At 39.1% G+C, this 17855-nt stretch overlaps 1 protein-coding gene across 9 annotated transcripts in view; it reads right to left on the reverse strand.

Moving 5' to 3' along the window:
• The window catches only part of SYNE2 (spectrin repeat containing nuclear envelope protein 2), a 384031-nt gene that overhangs the window by 66928 nt on the left and 299248 nt on the right, over positions 1-17855 (reverse strand). For all 9 annotated transcript variants that reach the window (XM_077122415.1, XM_077122416.1, XM_077122418.1 and 6 more), the window contains 5 exons: positions 17566-17748; positions 17015-17161; positions 15086-15262; positions 12343-12498; positions 4973-5125 (listed from right to left, as the gene is read on the reverse strand). In XM_077122415.1, the coding sequence (XP_076978530.1) occupies positions 4973-5125; positions 12343-12498; positions 15086-15262; positions 17015-17161; positions 17566-17748 (816 nt within the window). The remainder of the gene's footprint in view (positions 1-4972; positions 5126-12342; positions 12499-15085; positions 15263-17014; positions 17162-17565; positions 17749-17855) is intronic.

Raw genomic sequence — 17855 nt, forward strand, 5'->3', positions numbered from 1 at the left:
TACTAAGGTATAGATAACTGACTAGGTATTAGCATCCTGTTCTATAGGGGATGCTGGTCATTCTATAGACCAGGAAATTAAGGCTTACAGATGTTAAACTAGTTCAAGGACACTGGTTCAAGATAGAAAATGGTACTGCCAGGGTCTTTATTGAGCTCGTCTTCTCCAACACTAGGCTATATTGACTCTGGACAGCTTATGGGTAGATGATCGAGGTCTTGTTACTTCTGCATTTTTTTTTTTATTGCGGAGGGAGTTTTTACTTGCTTTGCTCTTTTGACTTTTCTGTATTGCTTGAGTTTCTTTTTTTTTAAATCAACAGCTTTATTGTGATATAATTCATATGCTATAAAATCCACTGAATTAAACTGTACACTTCGGTGATTTTTATATATTCACAGACTTGTGCAACCATCACCGCAATCATTTTTAGAACATCAGAAAAAGAAAACCCTGCCTATTAGCAATCACTCACCACTCCCCTCTACTCCTAGCCATTGGCAACCACTAATCTGCTTTCTCTTTCCATGGATTTCCTCATTCTGGACATTTCATGTAAATGGGAATCACACAATATGTGGCCTTTTGTCTGACATATTTCACTCAACCTAATGTTTTCAGGGTTCATCTATGCCGTAACATGGATCAGTAGTACTTCATTCCTTTTTTTAAGAAAAACATGTTCTATTGTAAACTGTAACATATATACAAAAAAGAAAGAAAGAAAAAAAAAGCAATATTTTTCAAAGCACAGATCCTAGAGTTTGTCATGGGCTACCGTTCCACCACTCAGATTTTTCCTCCAGAACACTGGAGGCCAGCAGGAATATATCAATATAGTGATTCTGCAGTCACTCTCATTTGTTAAATCCCATTTTATTTGTTATACCTCTTTTTTTTATTCCTTTAATTCTTTCCCTAATCTATAGGGAACTTTGGGCAATGCCCATTCTGACTTTCTCATGTTGAGAAGGGATATCCAAACTAAAGGATAGGGGGATGTAATTAATTGATAATCCTGGAGAGGCTGGTCCCTCTGGGTTTCAGGATTTATCTGACCTAGGAACCCTCTGGGAATTATATGTTCCAGGAAGGCAAACTTAGTGCATGAAACCTTTACAGAGTCTCAGTTCAAGCTCTAGAGTCAACAGGAGTGATACTGATTGGGGTTTAGTAAACCATGGCAATTAGCATCATCTAACCGAAGCTTGCCTAAGAGCAGCCTCCAGAATAGCCTCTTCACTCCATCTGATCTCTCTTGGCTATTGATGCCTTATTTTATTACACGTTAACTCTTGGTCCACTATCAAACCATTGAAATAGTTCATGTGAGAACTTATTTATAACTGTAGATTTAATCAGTGGGATACATGGCACTATACATCCCCTTTCTATAATATTTACCTTCAATATGGCAATGTTACTCATAAATCCACTAAATTATCATCACTTCTATCAGTTCCCTTGCATTTAGATTCACCCTCTTTGGGTAGCCTTTCCTCCGTCTCTAACTTCTGTGTACCTCTAGGTCTGCTGTATTTTACAGTGTAACCTCTGAGATTACCTTTACAAGAGTCATAGTAGCAAAATCATGCAATAGCTGTCCTTTTGTGTCTGACTTACTTCACTCAGCATTATGTCCTCAGGGTTCGTTTTACATTGTTGTATGCTTCGGGATCTCATTTCATGTTAGTGCTGCATAATAGTCCATCGCATGTATATATCACATTTTGTTTATCCACTCCTCTGTTGATGGGCACTTGGAATGTTTTCATCTTTGGGCAATTGTGAATAGTGCCACTATGAACATTGGTGAGCAAATGTCAGTTTGTGACACTGCCCACAGCTCTTCTGGGTATATACTGAGTATTGGTACTGCTGGGTTATAGGGCAACTATTCTGAAGAATGGCCAAACTGTCTTCCACAGCGACTGTACCATTACATATTCTCAGCACCATTACATATTCTCAGCAGCAGTGAATAAGTGTTCCAATTTCTCCAAAATCTCCCCATCATCTGTAGTTTTTTGTTTGTTTACGAGCAGCCCTTCTTATAGATGTGAGGTGATATCGCATTGTTGTCTTGATTTGCATTTCCCTCATAGCTAATGAAAACGAGCATCTATTCATGTGCTTTTTATTGTTTTGCTTTGCTTAACATGGGCAGGCACCGGGAATTGAACCCAGGTCTCGGGCACGGCAGGCAAGAACTCTGCCACTAAGCCACCGTGGCCCACCCTATTCATGTGCTTTTAAGCCATTTGTATTTGCTCTTCAGAAAAGTGTCTATTCAAACATCCTCTGCCCATTTTATAATTGGGTTGTTTGTTCTTTTGTTGTTGAGCTGTATTTCTTCTTGTACATGGGATATCAAGCCTTTATCCAATATATGGTTTCCAAATATTTTCTCCCATTTATTTGGCTGCCTCTTCACCTTTTTGACAAAGTCTTTTGAGGCATAGAAGCTCTTGATCTTAAAGAGTTTCAATTTGTCTATTTTTCTTTCACTGTTTATACTTTACAAAGTTTAAGAATCTACCTCTTATTACTAGATCTTGGAGATGTTTCCCTGTATTTTCTTCTAGAACTTTAATGGTACTGGTTCTTATATTTATGTCTTTGATCCATTTTGCATTAGTTTTTGTATAGGATGTCAGGTAGGGGTCCTCTTTCATTCTTTTGGCTATTGTTATCCAATTCCCCCAAACCCATTTATTGAACAGACTATTCTGTCCCAGTTCAGTGGATTTGGAGACCTTGTTGAAGATCAATTGTCCATAGAGTTGGTGGTCTAAATCCACACTCTCAATTCTATCCTATTGGTCAACACTTCTGTCTTTGTGCCGGTACCGTGCTGTTTGACCACTGTGGCTTTATAGTAAGCTTTAAAATCAGGAAGTGATAGTTCTCCAACTTTGCTCCTCATTTTTAGGATATCTTAAGCTATTCAAAGTCTCTTTCCCTTTCAAAGAAATTTGATAACCAGCTTTTTTAAGCATTCAAAGTAGATTGTTGGGACTCTGGTATTGCATTCAATCTGTAGATCAGTTTGGTAGAATTGACAACACTCAACCTTCCTATCCATTTATCTCCGCATTTTTAAAATAAAAATTTTTATTGAGATATAATTCATAAAATCCACCCATTTAAAGTGTGCTATTCAGTGGCATTTAGCATATTCACACAGGTGTGCAACTGTCACTATAATCAATTTTAAAATATTCTTATAAAAAAAGAAATGCCATACTCATTAACCATCACTCCCTCTTCTTCCCCATCCTGGCCCTACCCTTTTCTAAGCCCTGGGCAACCACCAACTTACTTTGTTTCTGCAGATTTGTCTAGTCTAGACATTTCACCTAAATGGAATGATACACTATATGGTCTTTTATGACTGGCCTCTTTTATTTAGCATAATGTTTTCAAGGTCTGCCCATGTTGCTGCATGTATCACAACTTCATTCCTTTTTATGGTTGAAGAATATCGCAATGCATGGCTATACCATGCTTCATCCATTCATAAGTTAATGGACATTTGGGTTGTTTCTAATTTTTGGCTGTTATACATAAGACTGCTATGAATATTTGCATACGAACTTCTGATGCACCCATATATTATTATTTCTCTTGGGTATATCCCTAGGAATGGAATTGCTGAGTTATGTGGTAACTCTGTGTTTAACCATTGGAGGAAACTGTTTTCTCAAGCATTCCATGTTACATTCCCACCAGCACGTATGAGGTTTTCATTTGTTCCACATCCTTTTCATGTGATTATCGATTATTTATGTGTCTTCTCTAGAGATATGTCTATTCACATCCTTGCCATTTTTTCCCACTGTCTTAGATGACCTTTTATTGAGTTTTAATAGTTCTTTATATATTCTAGGTACAAGTCCCTTATCAGATATATGATTTGCAATTATTTTCTCCCATTTTGTGTACTGCCTTTTCATTTTTTATGGTGTCCTTTCAATCACAAAAATGTTTAATTTCGAGGGAGTCCAAGTTATCTATTTTTCTTTGGTTGCTTATGCTTTTGGTGTCATATCTAAGAAACCAATGCCTAATCCCAAGGTCATAGAGATTTACACATATTTTTTTTGAAGAGTTTTAGCTCTTACACTTCAGTCTGATCCATTTTGAGTTAATTTTTATATACAGGGTGAGAAAGGGGTTCAACTTCATTAATGTGGATATCTAGTTTTCCCAGCAGCATTTGATAAAAGATTGTTTTTCTCCTCCTTGAATTTTCTTGGCATCTGTGTTGGTTTGAAAGGATTACGTAACCTAGAAAAGCCATGGTCTAATCCTGATCCAATCTTACGGGAGCAATTGTTTCTTTTATCCCTACTCAGCGCCATAGTTTAGACACTTGATTAGATTATCTCCACTGAGATGTTCTTTCCATAGTTAGGTGATATCTTCCTGGAAGGGGTAAATTGACACGACTTTCATAAAATTACCAGACGTCTTTCACATCTTTTCCTCTCTACTTTGTCCTTTCAACAGCGCTGTGTCTCTCTCCACCTCTGGAGTTCTGCCATGCTGACCAGACTCCTAGCTTATACAGGCCACACGTCTGTCCCCTCCCAAGGCGTCCCCTATATGTGGGGAACCTAAGTTTCTTCTCCGTCGCTGCTCCTGTTTATCTGGCCAGGAAACACCAGATGCTTTGCTGGGGGTGGGGGAATAGAGAAATTAGTGTGTGTGTGAGCACATCAGATCAAACAATGATAACCAAGTGGCTTTCCAGCCTACTGATGATGTTGGAATTGGTGGCTTGGTCTCTAATTACCCAGTGCAAACACACACACACACAAAACTTAGGACTTGAAATGTCTATTTCACTTCACTATTTTTCTTGGCAACTTTTCAGTTTCTGGTGTAGAATGAGTCTCCGTGAACAAACAACAAAGATAAAAGAAAGACATACGAAGAGAAATAGTACACTTCAAATGAATTCCACTACCTGGCTGATGACACGGCTTCTCTTCTGGAATAACTCATCAATTCTGGATGCTGTATCTTCTAACAATGGCATTGTGCCACTCTCCAAAGTCAGGTAACTTTGTCTCAGCTCATCCAACGCATTGGATTTAATTGCAAGTTGATTTTCTATATCCTGGAAGAGCAGGAGAAAAAGGTTTTGCATGCACAAATATTACAAAACAGTTAATACGGTATAAGGGACAGAAGTTCTCGCTTTTTAAGTAAAAAATGCCATCAGGGTATATAATTAAAATAGCAGTACATCAAAAACATCTTAATCCTAACATACTCCTCATTCTATTTTAAATTACACAGCTCTAGATTTTACAAGATTCTAGACAACAAGTCTTACCATCATGGTCTAGAGAGAACCCAGAAGACCTGCCTGTCCTGACCATCTGACTGTCTGGCCAACCATACATCTAACTCTGTTTTCTCATCTGGAAAACATTAATGCTACTTGACACTGTGCATAGCTTAGCACTCAAACACACCCACGAACAGGAAGGTGCTTTTCAAACCGTAAAGTATCATATGAATGACAGTAATATAATTACTGGAAGTCAGTCAGCAATACAGGAAGCTGCTTTAATATCTTTTGTCTCCCTGAGTCTACTAATTCACTCATAAACATCTCAGCCTGGTTTACTGTCTCCAGGTACCCGTCTCAGAAACCTGTGGAGCTCTCTCCTAAAGGAGACAAGGGGTCCGGCAGTCTCAAAGCTGAGACGAAGAAGCCCAGCCCCAGTGTCACCACTCTTCACAGTGGAAGAGGACTCCAGGCTGCCTGGTGGCCCTGGTCAGGATTGGGATCAAAACCCATTTTAGAAAAAAAGCTAAAAATCTATCATTGTGATAGAAATATAAGCTCGCTACAGAATATCTGAAAATACAAAAGCTCCTTGGCATTCAGAAGGGATCCATCTTGAATTCCTTTTGAATCTTCAAATTTACCAATTTGGGAAGGACTCGCACAGGCTTCCTTCAGCATTACGTTTCCAGCCAGCCAGACCTGTGCTTTGAGTGTGTAGCCTCAAGTTAATAGCCTAAAGTCATATTCTCCCTTGAAGGTTCTTTTTTCTTTTTTCTTTTTTTTTTACAAGAAATCCAGCCTTTTGTTTTTTTAATTTCATCATTTACAAGGATCATTGTGCATTGCACGAGGAAGGAGGAAAGAGGAACGTGCCTTGGGGGCACACAGCTGCTGAGTTCACACCTGGTGAGGGTTTGCCCTCTCACCTAGGTGGCATCTCTACGTGGCAGTGCCCTTCACCCCCAGCAAAAAATTACCCAACTACTACATGTCAGGATTTCAGGGCCCTGGACACGTTGAAATCAGAGATTTTACGTCAATGAATGTCAGGGGTCTACTGGACTGAAAAGTAGAATGAAGAGGGGAATAAAAATCACTCTAGGAGAAGCTGATAACGATGGTTGGCAGCAGAACTGGTTGGCCAGAAGGGGTGAGAGGAGCTGTCTACTATACAACACTCTATACCTTCTGAATTTTGAGGCACGTGAATATATAATATATTAATTAACAGGAAAACCCTTTCCCCAATAACAAACTGTCCATAAGTGCACTACTGAGAGCTAATGTCAACATTTGGGTGCAGTTCTGAGGTATTATTTTTACAGATTAGTTGACAAAAGCTTCTCAGAAGTAGTGTTTGCCGATGAGACTCACTCAGCAGCTACCCTCACGTTAATCCTCTCAACACTTCTCACTCACACACACTGACAACCTTACTTGTTAGCACATTTCCTTTATCATCACTTTGCAGCTAAATTTTTTTCTTTGCAAATTATAGTTTAAAACACTTAAACATACTGATTTGTTCTCCAGTTTTGATTTAGAAAGTATTCTTCTTTGAAGGCTTGGCCAGTTAGATATTTTATGAAACACGACCCATTTACCAAAAAAACCGTCATGTTTTCTTCACAATGTAGAGAAAAGCGATGAGAGAGAATGACTTAGCAGAAAGTGGGTAGCAAACAACACACACACACAACCAAGAAATTAGAGAACCGTGACCTCTGCAATAACAGCTCATGAACACACGCACACACCAGGAAGCTGTTCTTACATTTCTTTTTTTCTCTTCAGAATAATATGGATTGAGTCTAGAAATCCCTTAATCTGATCCACTGAAGCCTAACAGTGTCTTTCAGCTTTCCTAATTCCCACCTACTGAGATGTGAAGTAATTCACTTTACTTTAAATCCCATTTGCTACACTAAAACAGGGGTGCAATAAAGAAAGCTTACGCTAATGATGGAGATAGAGCAGAATCTGCAAGACCTGCTTTGCTCCTACCTATTCTGTAAGAACCAGTGTTAAATATTTTTAAAACATTTAAACTCCTCTGGAAATATCGTGAATATCTGAAACCCTTCTATAAGAAGCTATGGTTGCTTATAGTACAGGAAGATTACACGTGAGGGAGTTAATAATTTCATCTCAAATCTCCCCATCTCAGCCAACTGCATTTTCCTTGATAAGCCAACATGCCACACAGAACCTTCTTCCAGTCATCTGAAACTTTCAGAAGATCTCCAGGATATTTTCAATCCTAACTCCAATTCTTAAGTTTTCCAAGGTAAAGTCACTTTAGCAGATTTTCATAAGGCTCTACCCTAATTTATGTCATTAAACTACTTATTGTTTTACTTCCTATCAATAACTAATGAAGAAAAAATACATATATCCTTTCAGAAAACCATTCTAATTTTAGGACTACTAAGAGATGCAGTCAAGCACTTACAAATTTAACAGCCCACGCAGGCACAGCGGATGTGCTGATAAGCTGGTCTGCCCCTAAGAAGCTCCTGGTCCCATGAAGGACAGAGAGCAGACAGAGGACAATACACACGTCTACGCACGATGCTAGAAATACACTCAGGGTGTTAGGAAACCATATTTTATTGGTTTATTTCCATCTCTGTCTTGTTTAAGTGTCTCTCTACAAAGACGCATCCAAGAAAGCAAGATAGTAATTAAAATAGGAAAAGATGAGGTATCAGCAAGTATGAGAGCACCAGGGAGGGGAGTCACAATCAGAACCAGGTGTGAGGTGAGGGGTTAAGAGAGGGGAGATCTCAAAGGAGGGGTCAGAGAGCTCGGGCTGTGTTCTGACAGCGACAGAGGGGGAGCTTGTGTGCGGATGGTGGGGGTGGGGCCCGGGGGGGAGGGGCTGCCAGATGTCAGCATGTGTAAGAGTGCAGAGGCAAGAACTGCTGGAAATTCAACAGGGCTTCCAGATGGGAACTGACAAGAGATGAGGCTGGCCAGATGTTAAAATGCCTACAAAGTACTTTGAAATATTTTGGCAAAGATTGTGGACGATGACGTATGTTAGTTAATAGGCACTACTCCAAAGCAGAGCATTCTAATCAGAAACGCCCACTTCAGGGTTGCTGGCTAGCAGCTGAGTTAAGAGGCCCACACTTCAGAGCCTGCACAAGGGTTTCTGATGTCCTTTTCTCAATCGATACCAGATTTTGCTAATGAGAGTAGTGAATGCTAGAAATGTTTTTTTTTTTTAGAGATGAAATTCATGGCTAATAAAATAGCCTGATGAATATTATAAATGGGTTTTCACTAGTGAAATTACTTGTACCCTAAGAAACGTGGAATGGCTACACTCTTGTAGACACAACTGTCTTGACCCTGGGCAATACCCCCAGGCTAGACCCCTACGTGGTTTTGTCTCCAGACTAAAACTCCAAGGATCCTGGTTCCTAATGTTGGCCATAGGGAGTAAGGAGTCCTGTCTCTAGAATACTGACATGTCTGCCTTCAGAGAACCTTCCAGGCAACGTGGTGCTTGGATCACCAAAGAGGAAACAGAGTTGGGACTTCATTGGACCTACAGTTTATGAACTGTGTTGGTACTTGCCTGCTAATAAGTATTTTTATATATGGTGGAATTTTGCTTGGATTTGTTTAATTATAACTTGGTAGTAAGGTTGGTGGAGGGAGTAACTTAACCCACTTCAAACTTGTTCAGTGGCTATTATCATTGTCAATTAAAAAGACTAGGAATTAAGTGTATTTAATAAGGTACCAGTGGCAGAGAGAGAGTTCAAATAGAGTCGAGAGGCTACTCTGGAGGTTGTTCTTACACAAGCTTCAGGTAGACCTTTCTACCTATCATAACCTGCCAACCCCCAACCAGGACCATTCCAGCCAATCCTAAAGAACACCTAGGGCAATATATAAGATTCCACAAGGGTTCCATGCACTAGAGTAACTTTCCAGAAACCTACAACCTCCAGATGGGTCCCTGGTCCAGATAAGTCCTGAAACCTAGCCCAGCCTCTCCAGAACATCAAAAAATTTCATCTCCCTACCACATATTAGTGACAGATCCTTACCATATGAAAAATTTAGAATTGCCATAGCCCAAACACCCCTAATGAGAAAGATGGAAAGATCAAAGGTGATGGTGGAGTTATACAGAGAAAATAGGATTTAACAAATGAATATGAATACTGGATCATTAAATTGATATCTCCTTTGGTCTCCAGTATTTTAGAGCAGCTAGAAGCAAAAACCTAAAATTGTGAAGCTGTAACCCATGTCAAACTCTGAAATACATTCTATAACTAATTGTGTTGCTGAGTTTGAAATTTATAGCTTTTTTGTATACATGTTATGTTTCACAAAAAAAGAAAAAAAAGTCGATTGTGATGATAAAAAAAGTATTTAAGCCCTCTAGCCTCCTATATTCTGGAGCAGCTAAGAGGAAAAATATGAGAGGATCATATGGTAACTCATGACAAACTCTGGGATCTGTCCTGCAACTCCTTGTTGAAGAGTGCTTTGAAAACTATTGCTTTTTTATTTCTTTGCTTTGTATATATGTTATATAAGACAATAAAAAAAGTTAGAAATCACACTGAAAAAATGTACAGAGCTATTTGGAACAAGGAAATGCTTTAGTAGTGGATAGTGGTGAACATAGCACGACATTGTGAACAGAATTAACAGCACTGAGACACACACACACACATATGTGATTGTGATTAAAAGGAAAATGTTATACCATATATATGGTAATAGCATAAAATTTTTTTTAAATCTATGAAACTGCATATACAGTCAACCCTAAGTTAAACCATGAATCATAGTTAATAGCATAGTTATAAAAATATACTTTCACCAATTATAACAAACGTACCACACCAATGCAAGGTATTGATAATAAGGTGGTATATGGGAATCCTGTATTTTATGCATGATGTTTCTGTAAACCCACAATTTCTCTAACTAAAAAAAAATTATATATATATATATATATACACATATATACATATAAAGACTAAGAATTGTGCAAGACTACCTTGGTTTAGGGCTGGTTGTAACTTTTTGCAGGTAAGGGAAGAGCTCACCCCAGCATGCCATTTCAGAACAGCTGAACTTGATTCTATAGGCAATGTGGAGCCACCGAAGGGTTTTTAAATGGGAGGTGACTGTTGACCTTTGGCATTTACAAACTGTTTCTCCATGGCAGTGTGGAGAATGAATTGGAGGGAATCAAGATTGGAGGCAGGGAGACAGGTGTAAGGCTGGTGCGAGATGACACACCTGATAGGAGAGTGGCCTGAATTCAGCCGTTTTGATGAAGTTGGAGACAAGGTGACTGACAAGAGAGGAAGGAGCAAATTGAAGGCTCTAATAAATACAATGGGGACCGAGGCCAAGATGAACATGGCTCCTGGGTTTCGGGGAAGGGTGGCCGGATGCGGGAAGGCGCAGCACTGAGCTGTGGGATGTGAGTTTCCAGCCAGGAGGTATAAGCGGCTCTAAGAATTCCAAAGTGGGGACGGCTAGTGGGCAGCTGGATAACAGGATATGACCATTGAAAACATCTCTTATGGTTGTGCTGCTCACGTCTCATGTTCAGGGTTATTGGTAACCTTCATCTAAGAACTGGCGCGTGACTAGATGTTCTATCCCCAACAGTGACTACAGCGAGGCCTTCACATGAAAGTAGGTGCAAAAGCAGAATAAAGGGGGGCCATCTGCAGTTACGGGGAGAGCTATGGGTTCTGAACAGGGAGGAACACAATCAGGTCAGAGGATTTTTTAAATCTGTATCTGGGAGAGAAGATATCTCAAAGACTAGGTGACAGCACAGATGACACTCAAATAGAAAAAGGACCCAGCCGACGCCCTCAAGTCCACAAGTGATTTGGCCAAGGGTTCCAAGGGACAGATAGTCCATTTAAAACACAATACGGCCGAGCTGGAAGAAAATTATCTTCCACTGAAGAAACACACAATGGAATATGAAACGTAAAACAAACTTCATGTAATTTTGCAAAAAATAATAAAATAATAATTAGAAAAACAATTGAAAAGCATCTAAATCAAAATTCCCTTTGAACATTTTTTCTCAGGAGCTGCATTCAAGGCTCTCAAGAACAATAATAATACCGAAAACACCTTCTTTTTTCTATCTTTAAAAAAGATGTTTTACAATTTGGTAAAACCCATGGGTAATTATGCCATTTACATAAGAAAGTTGGGACTTCATAGGAGAGTCCCCAGAAACTATAGCAGCTTGCCTTCCTCCTTCCAGCAGGAGTAGAGACTATTTAGTCATTTAATACATATCACAGCCAAATTGTGTTGGACGGTGTGCTGTTTTGAAGGGATTTAGGTACCTTAGAAAAGCCATGTTTTAAGACTAATCAATCTTGTGGGAGGAACGATTGTTTCTAATTTCTGTTCAGTACCATAGGTTGGAAACTTGATTAGGTTATTTTCACAGAGATGTTGACTCAATCAATTATGGGTATGAAACTCAATTAGATGGAGACGTGTCCCCACCCATTCTACGTGAGTCTGGGTTAGTTTACTGGGCTCCTATAAAAGGAGACATTGTGGAGAGAACACCTTTTTGAGAACGACGAGAAAGCTACAACAGAGTTGGGCAGAGCCACCAGGCCGAGAGAATCAGAGTCCACCAGCCAGCGACCTCTGGAGATTCTGAGAGAGCAGAAAATGAAGAGAGCTGGAGCCCACACCACCCCTAGGGGAGCTTCATGAAACAAGAAGTCAGAAGAGAAAGCTAGTAGGATGTCGTCCTCTTCTCCACGTGCCCTTCCAGCTGAGAGAGAAACCCTGAACGTCATCGGCCTTCTTGAACCAAGGTATCTTTTCCTGATGCCTTAGTTTGGACATTTCTACAGACTTGCTTTAACTGGTACATTTTCATCGCCTCAAAACTGTAAATTTGTAACTTATTAAATTCCCCCTCTTAAAATGCCATTCCATTGCTGGTATATTGCATTCTGGCAGCTAGCAAACCAGGACAGATTGGGTGCTGTGTTCCTTCTTACCTGACAGTCTAGGAGCGTCTTTTGGACCGAGATCACATTTTCAGGTTTTTGTAAAGTTCTCAGTCTCTCTTCTTGGACCTCCATCCAGTTGTTCAAAATCTGTACTTTGTTTTCATTCTCAGTGATACTTTCCAAAAGCTGTTCTAAATGTTGCATCTACAAATTATAAATACAAAAAATAAAACCTCCTTATTTAATCCACATGCTTTAATGATGTAAATGTCATTACATATTATTTCTACAAGAACAATTTGTTTCCTTTCAAATTTCGCACATTTCTCACAATAAGATTTCCCAATAACTTTTAGAATAAAAGGTTCACAACTCAGGAAACAGAATAAAAATTCCCTTTAAAAAATCTAAAATTCCCAAGGACCCGGGTTCGATTCCCGGTGCCGCTCATGTTAAAAAAAAAAAAATCTAAAATTTAAAATGAAATCTAACTTGCTTCAGAAAGTTGGCTGTTCTGGAGCTCCATAAAATCTGTACAAAATAAAATTGTGTTCTCTCCTAAACTTCAATATTTTATTTTTGCATCATCTATTAATACATGTAAAACTCTAAAAAATTTTCCTCCCCCAGATTCTCATTAAAATCACATAAAATTTTATCAAAAATATCTCAAATTCCATCAATTTAATAAAAAAATCATTGTTTACTGTCTGTGATTCCTGTCATTTTTAAACCCACATTTTTTATGTGATTATAATCATTGAATATATGAAATTTTATATCCTTCCTTTGATTATATCATAAGCACTAAATCATGACATATGCTTTATATAAATTTTGAAAAGTTGACTAATATTTCATCAAATGGACATGGAATAATTTTATTATTCCCCTATAGTTGGAAATGAAAAATTTTACATTTTCACCAGTATAAATAACGTATAATTCTTTGTGTATATACCTTTTCTTTTCTGAAGGACTCTACTTAAGGTAAATGTCTAAGAGGAAGACTGATGGGTTAAGACATAAGATGATGATTATGGTTCTTGAAATTTTCTAAATGCTTTTAAATGGTATTTAAACTGTTATCAACAATGTATGAACATGATAACTTTGGATTTTATTTAGTTTTTCTAATTAAAAAAGTTTATATTTCATAGTGCTTATTTTTGAACATCTGATGATTAAATTTGAAATTGTTCCATGCTAACTAATTATAATTTCCTCTTTTGTGAACTGTCTGTTCATGTGCTTTCTCCATTCATGTATATTTACCTTGATTCTATAAATCCATTTGCATGCATTTGTTATACAATAAAGAAATCAATCACTGCCAAGTGTAAATATTTTTTTAAGAATACTTTTATTTTGTATAAGAATACTTTTATGTCTACTTTCACTGGTAGACACTATTTGAAAACAGGTCATCCAAAATGTTTTCACCTTTAAATGAAGTTCTGAAGGAAAAAATTCATGTAAAATATAATAGTTTCAAATACTTGAAATAACTTGAGATGTGCTTATTGAAAGTTAGTCATAATATAAATATCACCAGAGTTTTCTATAGGTTTTCAGGGCCACTAGGTGTCTAACAATAATTCAACAAATTGTAATTCCTTCAGTATCATTATGAAGTTTCACTAGAAATGTAATTTTTCAGAAACAAAATTTGAATATTTGAGTCTACCTACAACTTATTCGATTAAAAAAAAGGATACTTTTAAAAAACCTTTTCAGAGTCATAGAATAAAAATCTACCAAAAAGCCATTCACATTTTTCTTCCTTTTTATAATCATTTCACAGCTAAAATAGTTTTGCTCATTGTGTGAAAGGATATATGTACCCTAGAAAAGCCATGTTTTCATCCTAATCCCATTTTGTAAAGGCAGCTGTTTCTTGTAATCCCTATTCATTCCTGTATGTTTGAAACTTTAATTCGATCATCTCCCTGGAGATGTGACTCAATCATGAGTGGTTGTTAAACTGGATTAGGTGGAGGTGTGTCTCCAACCATTCGGGTGGGTCTTGATTAGTTTACTGGAATCCTATAAAAGATTCAGAGCAGAGAAGAACGACAGAGCCACGAGAAAACCACAACACAGAACGCCGCAGAACCACAAAGCAGAGAGCCCACCAGCCAGCGACTTTTGGAGATAGAGAAGGAAAATATCTCCTGGGGAGCTAGAGAGGAAGCCAGCAGACGACGTCATGTTCGCCATGTGCCCTTCCAGCCGAGAGAGAAGCCCTGACTGTGTTCACCTTGAGAGAGAAACCCTGAACTTCATCAGCCTTCTTGAATCAAGGTATTTTTCCCTGGATGCCTTAGCTTGGACGTTTCTATAGACTTGTTTTAATTGGGACATTTTCTTGGCCTTAGAACTGTAAACTAGCAACTTATTAAATTCACCTTTTTAAAAACCATTCTGTTTCTGATATATTGCATTCCAGAAGCTAGCAATCTAGAATAGCCCTTTTTGAATCTCTCCTTTCACAGAAAATGTCAACATCTCTGACCATGTAGTAATGAGATAATACTTGACTTCTTAAATAACATTTCTCCTCTTTACCTGTCCTTCTCAACTTCCCACTAAGAAACGCCAAAAGAAATGTAAAAACTGCTGTCATATTCTATGTATGCAGCAACGGACAATGCTGAAACACTGGGTTTATAAAAGGACTATAATGGAGATGATTGATTAGCAGGCTTAACCAGAAGTTAACTTTCTGAATGTCGTTTTCAAGTTTTGGCAAAGGCCAAACCACACATGAAACCACGATGCACAAGCTCACCTTTCTGTTCAGTGCCCCATGTAACCGATGCCACTGGCGGTTCATCTCTCCCAGGTGCTCAGCAAATTCTGTTCTCTCGTAGCGCTTACTTTCTACATCATGAGTGCTTAACTGGAGTAATGACTGGTTAACAAAGTCAACTATCCATTGTTTATAGTCCATTTCCATTCTAAACTCCTAAAACAAACCAAGATAAACAAAGAGCGAAGCCTTAATTAAAGTAGGTTGGATGAACTGAATTTCCTCCTTGATGCGCTCCGGGGGCGCCAACCTTCCATCCATCCCTTAAGCCAGGGGCACCGTGACCGGGAAATCATCTTCAAGTCTGCAAATTGCAGCTAATTCTCGACTAAGTCAAGTGTTACCATGAGGTCCAGGGTCTGAATTGGACGAGATCCAAACAATCCCCCTGTTTTAGAGTTGCTGCACACACATTCTAAGTTAGCTTTATTTGAGTGGAGATTCTTCTTTGGGAATTACATTTTCCTGGGAACAGACAGAGGCATCACTTTCAGATAGATGGAAAATTCAAGACATGCACCATGGCTGGTGAGTGTATTATCTGAACCCAAACCAGGACAAACATCTGACAAAGGGTTCCTGTAGAGGGTGGCTCTGGGTCATCCTGATGGCTCATGGAAACAACGGGATAGGATGGTGAAATAAAGATTTCCTCAAAACCCAGGACACCTTTAAGGAGCCCTTCCAATTTAGGTAGTGACTTCCTCTGGAGGCAGTCTAGACCTCCCAGACCCCCTAAGGAAGTGTGGACAGCTGTAAGTTCTGGAGCAACTCGAAACCCACTCAGAACCAAAGCATGCTTCTCTGTCGAGCCTGCTACTTGTTGGTTTGTATCCTGGAGGGTTGTGGGGTCCTTTTTGGAGACCTCTAGAGGGGTAAACCATGTGGCATGTGCCAGGTCACTGCAGTCTAAAAGAATATATGCTTAGAGGCCTTTTAAACACACTACTGCTCACTGAAGTCAGGATGTAATGACATACTTTGCTAATATCATGCTTTGTGACGAAGCCACTTCTCCCTCTACCCACCAGAGGCTAGGCCCACTAGCCTGCCTGCGAGGTCCTGGGAAGGAATGACCAGGTTCTTCAGTCATCTCTGTATTCCTTGTGCGTAGTGTACTGCTTGACACACAGAGCATGCTAAAATGTCAATCTACTTGAAATCAAATATCGCAGGGAAGGCCACATTCACACCTATCTGTACAAGGACATCAGTTTTTTCCTTAATCATTCTCTTACTCAAAAAGCATTTCTTTCACACCTGTTGGACGTCCATTATTGTGCTAGGTGTGCAAAGTCTGAGAGGCGAAAGATAGCCCCCGCCCTCAAGGTCAGTACAGGTGGGGAGATAATGCGTGGACAACTCACTGTAACACTGTGTGACGGAAACTATTCATCCCACCATGGGGACCCCTTAATCCAGGAAAGTCACCTAATCTGGACACAAGAGTCAGAGACGGATCTCTAAACAGGGATATCTGAGCTGACTCCTGAAGGATGGCCAAGAGGATTTACACAGCTGAAAATGGGGCACTGGCATTTCAGCCAAGGTTCAAGAACATGAAGCATGGAGGAGGTGGAGCCCTGGAAGGAGCTGAGGGACTGCAGACGCTGTGGTTTAGGCAGAGAGTGTGTGCGAGTGCACAAGGGGTGGGGAGTGGGGGTGCTAAAGAAGGCCAGAACAGATTTAAAGCTTGGATTCTGTCCTGTGGTGAGTACTGAAGACATGTAAGCAAAAGAAAAGCGAAAGTATGTTAAGTTATTTAGAACCAATTACCACCCTATTTCTCAGCCCTGGAATTTGTTTTGCTAAATTATATCCTACATGTCTCTTTGTTTGGCATTTCCTCTCAGATTGATTTGCCTTCTTATTTAATGAAAAGACTTGAGGCTCCTTTTGTGTAATTACCTTGTACTTCTGAAGAAGATTTTTAACTTGAGATGCAGAACTTGGTGAACGCACAGCGTCTTCATCTGCAGTTTGATGTTCCACATTGTCCATCCAGCTAATCATTTCTGTGATTGCTTTATGAGACGGCAATTTTTCCATCTGAAGCTGCAAGGACAAAATGATTTCCATTTAATTACCTGCAGTTAACAAAATGATTCAGGGCATCGCTAAAGAGGATCTCTGGTTTGATAAAAGGTCTTGCTACATAATTATCCAGGTCACTTACAAGAACCAACCCAGCATTCAAGCTTAGAAAAGGTGACCCTGAGACAACGACAACGACCTTCACACAAACTAACTCAGTGGCACAAATAAACCGGGAAATAAAGTAATTAAGCCTGATTTCTTTCTTAAGAAAGATCCCATTGGAGGAGTAATTAAGACCTATATTCATAGCGCCAGAGAAAAATAGGTAGTGCCAATGAAAATTGAGTCAGAGAAAAATAACTTAAAAAGTTGGGAGCTAACAAGTGAATGCGAAATCAAATGCTGAGGCTTTAAATACTTGCCTGGTGAAGTTTTTCTTGAATATCTGGAAGCTGAGTTATGAGCAGGGTCCATTTTTGTTCAAATTGTGCTAACGAAGCTCTCAGGGTAGCTGTATCGGCTTCTTTCAGGTGAAGAAGTTGGTTCCCAGTACTGATAACGGCTGTCTTCAAGGAAGACTTCTCGTCCACCTCCTTCAAGAATTCCTAACGAAACAAGTTTTAAAATTTAGAACTAAAAATTTAAGTAGAGCACAGGCAAAATAACACGCACCCTAAGAGTCAGCATAACTGGTTAGAGTCCACAAATACAA

The sequence above is a fragment of the Tamandua tetradactyla genome, chromosome 12 (genome assembly GCF_023851605.1).
Source record: "Tamandua tetradactyla isolate mTamTet1 chromosome 12, mTamTet1.pri, whole genome shotgun sequence".
In the NCBI taxonomy this organism is placed as follows: domain Eukaryota; kingdom Metazoa; phylum Chordata; class Mammalia; order Pilosa; family Myrmecophagidae; genus Tamandua; species Tamandua tetradactyla.